The sequence below is a fragment of the Mycetomoellerius zeteki genome, unplaced genomic scaffold (assembly GCF_001594055.1).
Source record: "Mycetomoellerius zeteki isolate Tzet28-1 unplaced genomic scaffold, Tzet1.0 scaffold79, whole genome shotgun sequence".
NCBI classification, from domain to species: Eukaryota; Metazoa; Arthropoda; class Insecta; order Hymenoptera; family Formicidae; genus Mycetomoellerius; species Mycetomoellerius zeteki.
This window is the reverse complement of record NW_017257819.1, coordinates 433,238-443,756: the sequence shown is the minus strand read 5'-3', so window position 1 is coordinate 443,756 and position 10,519 is coordinate 433,238. Positions and strand designations below refer to the sequence as shown.

Genomic DNA, 10,519 nt, shown 5'->3' with positions numbered 1-10,519 from the left:
AGATCTGACTATGAATACCGGCCAGTGTTTTCCATTGGAAAAAATAGAACAGAATCAGCGCAAGCCACATTATATACAGTAGCGCAATTTTTCTGATTTTATATTGGCCAAAATGAAGTGCGGATGCATAAAATAAGTTGCCTCGTTTCATTTTGTCCTTTATTGCTCTTTTCTCTAATTAAATTAAATGAGTTTCAATGTTTCATTTAAACGTTTGTCTTTAATTTAAAGCATACATGGTTCAGAGTAGAAAATTGGAGGGAAGTATTACGTGCATTGTCCATTTAGTGAAATGTTGTATGAAAAACTTCGACTACTGGTCTAATTCATGTGAAAAAGTGATAAATTGAAAAAGTGAACAAAAGTAACAAAGAAAACCGAACAAGAAAAATTTTTTTTATTTAGTGTATTTTAAATTTATTTTTTGGACATATACATATATATATATTTTTTTTTATATCAACTTTCACATAACATTTTCATATATATTTACAATTATATAATGTTTCTCTATATAAATATATATTTTTAAGATAATTTAATATGTTTCCTAATTTTTCTACACTTTTTCTTTATTTTTCAATATATTTACAATTTATTTTTATTAATTTTCATAAAGTTTAGATTATTTCATTGTAATAATAGGTTTATTCGCGTCGCATGCTCCAATATGCTCCAACATGCGTCTACAATAGCTTTTAATCAATTCTATGTCTTTTATTCTAGTCTATGTCACTGAACTATAATATAATACAACTGGAACGTGCTCTGTCGTGCTAATGCATTAATTTAAAGAGTGTGGAAAACGTGGACGAGATAGCATGATGTTTGACGGGTATACCTTTCTCTTTTTAACTATCTGCGCATGCGCATAACGTAATAACTATACATTCATACTCAAAAGTTAAGTCACTTTCTTTTTAGTAGTTATATAGCTGACATGACTCGCTTATATCAATACATTACAATTATTGTCTTCATTTGATATATTTTATTCTATGTAATTTATTTTATTCATACGACGCTTTCGTTTTAAATCACTCACACATATCTATCCCCCTATTTACCGGTACTTTAAAACTTTTTAACTTGACTATACGACAAAGAGAGGTATAACCGCGAATTGCTGACTCTCTCGGCATGCATTCTGGCGGCCAGTGCAGGTTCCAGTTGTATTGTAGTTTAGTACATGGTCTATGGGCGATATTCATACACAGAACATATTCATCGATTATTATACTCAAGACCGTCTTAAGTACAGTCTTAAAGGGATTCTAAAGCCGTCTGTATTACCGACTAAATCGTAATTTTTGTATAACAAATACTTTTTTCTTTTTTACAGATTCGAAAATCCTTTTCCAGGATTAAGGATACGTGTTTGTGAGGTGGAGTTTATACCGAGACAATAAAAAATTTTTCTTAAGATTTCAATTTCAAAATTTTTTGTCGTTCTCGGCATAAATTTCACCTCACAAACACGTATTAATGTGTATACTTTAATCCTGGAAAAGGATTTGCGAATCTGTGAAAGAGAAAAAAAGTATTTGTTATACAAAAATTACGATTTTAGGCCGGTATTCATAGTCAGTTCTTATATTCAAGACCGTCTTAAGTTCAGTCTTGAGATGTCACGAACCAATCAGAGGGCCGTATTAGCATCTTAAGACATTACTTAAGACAATCTTGAAATAAGAACGGACTATGAATACCGGTCCATGTAGTTCTTTAAATTCGAGAAATTTAACTCGCTGTGTCCCTCTGGTGGCGATGCCGCGAACTGCTCAACGACATTTCGTTTACATACGTTGATCGCTGTATAACTCAATAACACTCCGTTTTAAAAAAAAGTTTTTTAGTCTTATATCCTAGAAGTGTACACGAAGCGTATTAGAATGCTCCGTGTACTCTTGACGAAACGTTTAGGAAGCGTAGACGAAGTACCAATGATTGAAGTGTTTAGGATTGGACTGTAGTGTAGTGATTTTGTACCATTTTGGCGGAAAAGCGCCACAATCACAACAATCGTGGGTACTGGACCATGAGTTAGGTTAGCGAATTTATGCTATCTCCTCTGCTCCTGCAGTGTCCTGCACATTGGATGCGAAAATGCTTGCTACGCGGCAAGACGCGATGCGGTAGCCAATAAGCTTATAGCTCCTAACATATTCATTGGTTACCGCGTCGAATCTTACCGCGCGGTAAACATTTCCGCGTTCATTATGAGATGCTATTTTTCCTTAATTTTCTCGTTGATAGTAAAGGCCATCACACATACAAAAATTTTAGTCGTAATCATAAGGTCGCAAGCAAATCAACCAATCACAATCAAAATTACGATCTCGCGTTTCAAAACGCTCGACTGTGATTGGCTGATTTGCTTACGGTTTTACGATTACAACTAAAATTTTTTTACGTGTAATGGCCTTAATATCTTCTTTCTTGGGTGCATAAATTATAGCTGTTATATAACAAATATATGCATATATACCGATGAGATACTATTAGAGAGCCTCACTGGAAGAGAGTGGCAAATTGCATCACGTGACCCAGTCTCTCTGATTGGACGTGGATATCAAAGCTCCATAGGCATGGAAAAGATTGGAGAAAACTGATCACGTGACCCCCGTTCTGATTGGACGTGGACATTCACGTGATGCAATTTGTCACTCTCTCCCTTTGAAGCTCTCTAGATAATATTAAAGACCGTCGGCCCTGGGCAAATTTTCGTGATTATCAATGAGGCCCCGAGGGCCCGGGGATAATTAAAGAATGATGACATTACCGACAATTAATAAAAATTTATGATTATATTTACATAAATATTTCGATAATTTATTATTAAATTTACGATTTTTTATTATGTAAATGCTGTGTAAGTACGCATACTTTTAATGCTATTATATCTTATATATTACCGAAAATTACAATTTTTTTTCTATGCGGTTATCATCTCTATTGATAATCAAACTCAGATGATAACATTACATCACAATTTTAAATAAAAATCGAATATTATTAAAGGGATGCTGGAGTGGCCAAATTGTCGATATTTTGCAGCTCAATATAAATCTGCGAATTTACTGAACGGAATCAAAAATTCTTTTACAGGATTAAAATAGACGCAAAATTTGGGAGTGCTGCAATAGACTTTATACTAAAATCGGGAAAAAAGTTAAAAACTTACATTTTTTTCAACTCGTAAAGCTGTCACCTGACGTAGATGTTTCCTTAACACTGGATCTACAATAGGTATTTTAAGCCTTCTCCCGGATCTACAATAGGGTTTTAAGCCTTAAACCATAAGAAATTGGCGAATCACGGTCGATTATTCCTCTCGGATTAGATTATAATTGGTCAGTTTCTTACGGATTAATTCTTAAAACACCTATTGCAGATCAGGACTTATCGATCAAATGACGTGTTTACGAACGCTGAGCGAAGACTCGGAATGGTAAAGAAAGCAATAATTGTGTCTAGTAGTAAGTGTTCGATCTTCTAAGAGATGGCGTTGCAATATGTTAGATAGTAAAGTCACTAGATCTATAAAATACAATTGATTTCAGAACTGAAGCGTCAAAATGGCCGAAGTGCACATAGTATACAGTTTCAAGCATGGTGGTTGGTAGTGGTTGGTAGTTCATCTTTTAAACTGTACTTACAATGTTACAACTGTACTTACAATTTTTTAATACCGTATTTTCTCATGTTGGTAAAAATAAGAAAATACAATACTAAAAGGTTGATAAAAAATTCTTGAAAAATTCTTAGAATTTTATGAGAAGAAAACAAATGATTTTTGTCTGTTGTAGTTTTTCCGTAAAGTTGATAGTATTAAAAAAGAGAGTAAAAAATTATTGAAAACCAATATTCACAGCGATTTTTAATAATTAATATCTTGTTAACTATTGCGAAAATTGCAAAGTGGTAGAGGACTTTTCGACTCAGTTTTTTATTAGGAATAGCGCTGTATATATAGTATACGTTATTTTAGATACACCTTGTATATACATATGTATAACAAGTATATATATACGTGCATATACATATACATGCTATACATACATATATACACATACAAAAAATTTTCATTATTCACATTTCCGCTCTAGGGAAATTAGGGGTTATAAGTATGATTCGATACCCAGATGACGTCATAACCGAAGGAATTGTGGAAAGTCATGAAACACGCCGCACTCGACTGGGCGTGTTTACTCCGAATCTTTGTTTGACACGATTGAGGGATTCTCACACTGTACGAGGTAAGAAGACTCAAAAATCAGTTCTGTTACCAATGTATCGATAAAAGTCTGCTCATATAATAAAGGAATCTTTCTAATCTATGAAAACGTAAGATTTGTTTACACGAATTAGTAAGTACTGAAAAGAAATGGAAGAAACACAGTGAGAGCGGGAAAGCGAGAATGTATGGCTTACATTAAAGTGTTCAAAAACCTTCAACGGCGATATTGTAATCTGAATTGAGAGAGAGAGAAAGAGAGAAAGTACGCATTTTTCGAAAATGATTACTATTCTCCAAACAATGACGCCAATCGTCATCGCTTGCTGGTTCTACTGCCTGTTGGGCGTTGTCGGTCAGTATGAATGGCAAGCTCGCGACTCCTTCGACGAGATCCGCATGCAGATAGATAAGGTGAACGAGGATAATTGCCAAATACAGCATCTCGGTGATTTATATCTGCCGGATGACTCGGTATCGCATTTACCTGACATAAAGGATATCAACATCAATCCAGTGTTCCCGAATCGTACAGCTCTGTTACATCTTCATAACATGGCACTCAGCAGGAGCTTCTTCTGGAGTTACATTCTGCAATCACGCTTCATCCGACCGGCGATCAATGATACTTATGATCCTGGCATGATGTACTATTTCTTGTCGACAGTAGCAGATGTTTCTGCTAATCCATACATCAATGCTTCGGCTATCTATTTCTCACCTAATATGTCTTACTCGCCTTCCTATAGAGGTTTCTTCAATAAAACTTTTCCTAGATTTGCACCAAGAACTTTCAGGGCAGATGACTTCAATGATCCTATACACTTGGAAAGAATATCCACTAGAAACACGTTCACTGTACAGGATTTAGGATCATTTCCTAATACCAGACTCAGTGATGATTACACCACTGATTTTTATCGCATAAACGAATGGTACGTGAAAGTGAATGGTGGAAACTATTGTATTAAAAAAATTTATCTAGCAAAACTAATTACTTTTATAATATATATAATTTTCTATAAATTTTTATATTTTAAATAAATTTTTTACTGATTGATGCATATAAAATCATATATTCTACTTACTCTTGAATTAATTTATTTACAGGTACAAAAAATGGTTGCCAGATATTGTAGGTAAAAGACATGATACCAAAACGACGTATCATATTGCAATTCGTTATGCCAACAATACAAATGAAACATTTAACTTCCATGGTCCACCTGGTAATGAAAGAACTATAGAAGCTATTATACTTTAAAATGTCAAGTTTGCATTTATTTTCATTGTAATTTTATTATCCAGCTGCTGATGAATATCCTGGACCTGTGCAATGGACTAGACCTTATTTTGATTGTGGCCGATCAAATCGATGGCTTGTAGCTGCGGTATCACCTGTAGCAGATATCTATCCACGGCACACTGGTTTTAGGCATATTGAATATCCAATATACACTGCCGTTTCAGTGATGGAAATGGATTTTGACAGAATAGATATAAATCAATGTCCTAAGGGTAAAGGAAATAGTGGTGACAACAGATTTGCTAATACCGCAAGGTGCAAGACTGATACTACAGAGGTATATATATTCAAATCCTATTAAATTTATTAATGAACAATTAACTAACACACACATGTATCCGGTCTACAGTGTGAACCGATACATGGTTGGGGTTTCAGAAGAGGTGGATATCAATGTAGATGTAAACCAGGTTATAGATTACCGACCGTCGTACGACGACCTTATCTCGGTGAAATAGTGGAGAGAGCCACACAAGAACAATACTATAATGGTTTCGATTGTTCGCGGATCGGCTGTATGCATTAATTTGATTTTATTATTTTTTAACTTGATCACGGTATTGCCAAGCGCAAGAATTTTTTTTAACGAGAATTTCATTCTGCAGGGGTTCATAAAATGCCAACACAATGGGAGAAAGCAAAACCATATCTCAGAGAAAAATATCTCGAGCAATATCATCATTATAGGAATTATTCAATTGGTTCATCTTCGTTACAGGATACAAAGTTGAATATCGACCAAGCTCTTAAATTCATTTTGGGTATGAACAAGGATACTTGCAAGAAGTATGTTATCCTGTTAGCACATTGTATATTTCCTATTATTGAGATATTTGAATTTGTGCAATTTCCAAATTGTGATTTCAGTAAAACGTTACCAGAGTTAATGTTACGCGGAGACATTAGTTTTGGTGCAGAAGAGTTTTTTGAAAATGAAGCGAAAATGGCGACTAGATTGGCAAACTTTATCAGTGCGTTTCTACAAATATCAGATCCTTTGGAAGTTTACTCTGGCAAGAGAGTAGCCGACAGACCGCTAACAGAAGATCAAATGATAGGGGAGACACTAGCCTTGGTTCTTGGCGACACAAAGATATTGACAGCTGGCACTTTTTGGGATCGTAATAAATTTACCAACAGAACATTCTTTGCCCCATACGCTTACAAGACACAATTAAATATGCGCAACTTTAAAGTGGAAGATTTAGCTAGACTCAATAAAACAGGTGAAATAAAATAGTTTATTTAACAAATTGAAATATAATTTAAATTGAAACGTGTATTTTAAATCAAATTCTTTTAACTAAATTTATTCCATTAGAATGAATTATATTTATGTATAAATGCATGCAAATTTTGTAAATATAATTAATTTCGGTTCATTATTATATGTTCGTTGATTTACTCTAATACAATTTATGTGATTATAGATGAAGTATACACGAAAAAGAGTTATTTCCAAGCATTGAAGCAACGTTGGGCAACAAATTTTGATCAATTAGAGAAATACTATATGAAAATAAAGATTCGATTTAATGAAACAGGAGAGCACTTGAAAAAGTTCGAGCATTATCCAAATCATTACAGGTAAAAAAAAAATGTCATTTGTTAGTGCAAAATCGCATGATTGTATTTTGTCAATGTGCTCGAAAATGATGATAAAGCAGTGGAGCATTAAAGTATAAAAGGATTACGTTCCCGAAAGCTTGGGGGGAATCCAATCTCTAAAGTACGATTTATTCTAATGTATGGGAATGCGGCGAATGGACTGTCTGTGTAGGGCAGCAAATCTGGATCATGGACATTGGACAACTCCGTACTTCGATTGTAACGGTACGAATAAGTGGGTAATTACCTATGCATCCCCATTTTTCGGCTGGGACAGCTTGAAGGTGAAACTGGAATTCAAGTAAGTGTTCTCATCGGAATGTAATCACACGTAGTAGGAAGGAATGCACATTGTGCGTATGTGTGTGCGTGCGTGCGTGCGTACGTGCGTGCGTGCATGCGTGCGTGCATGCATACACATGTAGAGATATGTGTATATCTGTATATCTGTACATGCTTGCGCGCATGTATCAAAGAAATTTAATATGAGAGACACTGTAGAGACATAGAACCAGTTTCGTAATAAAAAGGGAAGAAACGAGGAAGATCATATTTAACAGTAAGATACTTACAGAGGTATTGTGGCTGTTACTATGGATATGCTTCAGTTAGATATAAACCAATGTGATGATAAATTTTACAAACCAAACGCGTTCAAGGATTCACACAAGTGCGATAGAAAAACATCATATGTAAGCCGGCATCATTCTATTTTATTGAATAATAATGTCTATATTATGTAAATGTAAAATACTGCAAAATATTTTTATATTTTATAATTTCAAAACACTTTCATCAAACTAGTATAATAATGTTACATTAATAATTTTAATAATTTTATTAATAATAAATTTTAAACTTTTAATTTCCATAGTGCGTACCTATTCTCGGAAGAGGATTTGAAACAGGTGGATATAAATGTGAATGCAAACAAGGCTTTGAATATCCATTTGAGGATTTAATTACATATTATGATGGACAATTAGTGGAAGCTGAATTTAATAATATTGTTAATGATAAAGAAACAAGGTAAATTCATTTTTTTATACTTTTCCTCTTTGTAATTGTTCAAAAATTATATGTTTGTCTTAAAATTATCTACTAATAATTGCGTAACAAACGAGATTTATAAATTTTATTATTTCATGATTATTATTGTTTATTATTGTTTATTATTATCATATATGACCTATAGATATGTTATTTTAGATATGATATGTTCAAGTGTCGATTGGCTGGTGCTTCGTCAATTCAAGTAAATTTGATACTACTATTATCAGTACTGATGATATTCTTTCCAGTTCAAAGAAGACGTTTTTAGTATTTTATGAAACAAAATAGCTAATGCTACAATTGCTGTATTAGCAATTACCTTTTTTAAGCCGTCCATTATAAATGTAAGTACTACTAAAGGTATTTAGGGTATCCCAGACCTACCGCACCATCTGCTAATGGCAGATTCCTGAAGTTATTTTGAGATGAAAATTCTTATACCAAAATGTTGGGGCTATAATAGTTTTTGAATTATAAATATTTAAAATTAGTGAATCATATCGCTTAAAGTTTGCGCATTTATTAGGTTGACATTTTGTTCCACAGTACAGTGCAAAATCCAATGCCAATATCTAAACTCACGAACTTTAGGCGATATAAATGCTTATAATTCAAAAACTAGTATAGCCTCGACATTTTGGTATTAGAATTTTCATCTCTAAATGACTTCACAAATCTGCCAATAGTAGATGATGTGGTAAGTCTGGGATACACACACACACACACACGCACACAATAGGGAATGGAAGTAACTATGTTACTTGTAATGCTATTACTTATCATCGTTACTTTGTTATAATAACGATTTGGCAATGGCGAATTTTTTTATGATTGTCACAGTAATGCCATGGTTAGAAAGTCACTCGATCGTTATTTGTAATAAATAGGAAAAGTCAGTTATTACTGAAAAAATTAACTCGACGTTTGTAACTCATTATTTTTTAGTTGTTATTTGTAACAAGTAACGTTACTCGTTATAAATTCCTACTATTTTCAGTAAGTAAACGCGTAATGGTGCAAGTTACTTTTCAAAGTGACTTTCTCAACCTTAGCGCAATTTCTCAGCGTTTAGTTAGTTACTGTTATAGTCATAAGCAGTTACAACGTCGTTATCAAATTGTTATTATAAAAAGAGTAACAGAATAGTAACTCTTCTATTTCCTGATATACACACACATAGTAAGATCCAAAAATTTCTGCTCTAAAATAGAAGAAGCATTGAAAAGAAAAAACGGCGATTATTGTTTTCCATTCTAGTTTCCTTTAAGGAGATCCTAAACCGATTACCGATAAGTTGATTAAATCATTATTAGTGGTAAAGGAACATGAATATAACGTGAAGTACACAGGACTTAAATGTAGTAGGAATTCAATAAATTATTGAAAGTACTTCACTTTAATTTAGAGCGAGAGAGAGCGTTTTGTGGAGCTATCAATAGATGGCGCGTGTACTCGTAAGAGAGATTCGAAATCTACCTGTAAAATCTACTCTAAAGCGAGGATAGTCAAATGGTCAAACCATTAACCATTTTCATGCACTTCTTGCTACATCATGGCGATAAACATTTTTTTCAGACTGGAGTAGAAAGTTTTAATGATTAATTAAATTATTTTACAAAGTAACGGGATCGAATAAATTTAATGAATTGTCCTATTAAATAAATTATTAAATCTACTTTACTCGAAGAGACAAAGTAAAAATCACTTCAAAATTGTTACTATCAACAATTTATTGATTCGTTACTTTGTAGAAATAGTTCGGTCAAATATTAGAGATTTCACACCGACGAAGATCTTCAAGCACCGTTGAGATCTATTTGGAGACTAAGGATAACATAATTATTTTTTTAAGGGCATGGAGATGCTTCCAAAGAGGTATACCGAGTGTATTGAACTTAAAGGAGATTATATTGAAAAATAATAATCACCGTTTTTTCCTTCTAAGGTTTTTTCCTTTCTTCTATTTCGAGACAGGAACATTCAGATCTTACTATATATACATATATATATATGTAAATGAATTATGAATCAAATTAAATAAGATTTTTGTAATGATAAATGCACATGGGACAATAATTTGTTAATTTTTATATCTATAATACATTGATCGAATCTCATATCGAATCTGCATAAAAATTTTCAGAATTTTATAACGCGGTATTGAAGATGAGAACATGTGTGTTTATTTTTTTACTCATTAAAATTATAATTGCAATTAATGATGCGAATGACATTAAATGATCTGATAGATATAATTGAGCTATAATTCGTCCAAAAATGAATCCGTCCGATTGTTTTTGAATCTCTGACACTTT

At 33.1% G+C, this 10,519-nt stretch overlaps 1 protein-coding gene across 1 annotated transcript; it reads left to right on the top strand.

Moving 5' to 3' along the window:
• Positions 1–4,217: 4,217 nt before the first annotated feature.
• Positions 4,218–9,068, top strand: LOC108729803 (uncharacterized). Its single transcript, XM_018459116.1, has 11 exons — positions 4,218–5,172; positions 5,348–5,466; positions 5,546–5,820; positions 5,893–6,058; positions 6,149–6,329; positions 6,411–6,769; positions 6,974–7,130; positions 7,324–7,452; positions 7,726–7,843; positions 8,026–8,180; positions 8,361–9,068. The coding sequence occupies exons 1-11, from the start codon at positions 4,520–4,522 to the stop codon at positions 8,470–8,472; spliced, it is 2,424 nt and encodes an 807-aa protein (XP_018314618.1). The 5' UTR covers positions 4,218–4,519; the 3' UTR covers positions 8,473–9,068.
• Positions 9,069–10,519: the final 1,451 nt, after the last annotated feature.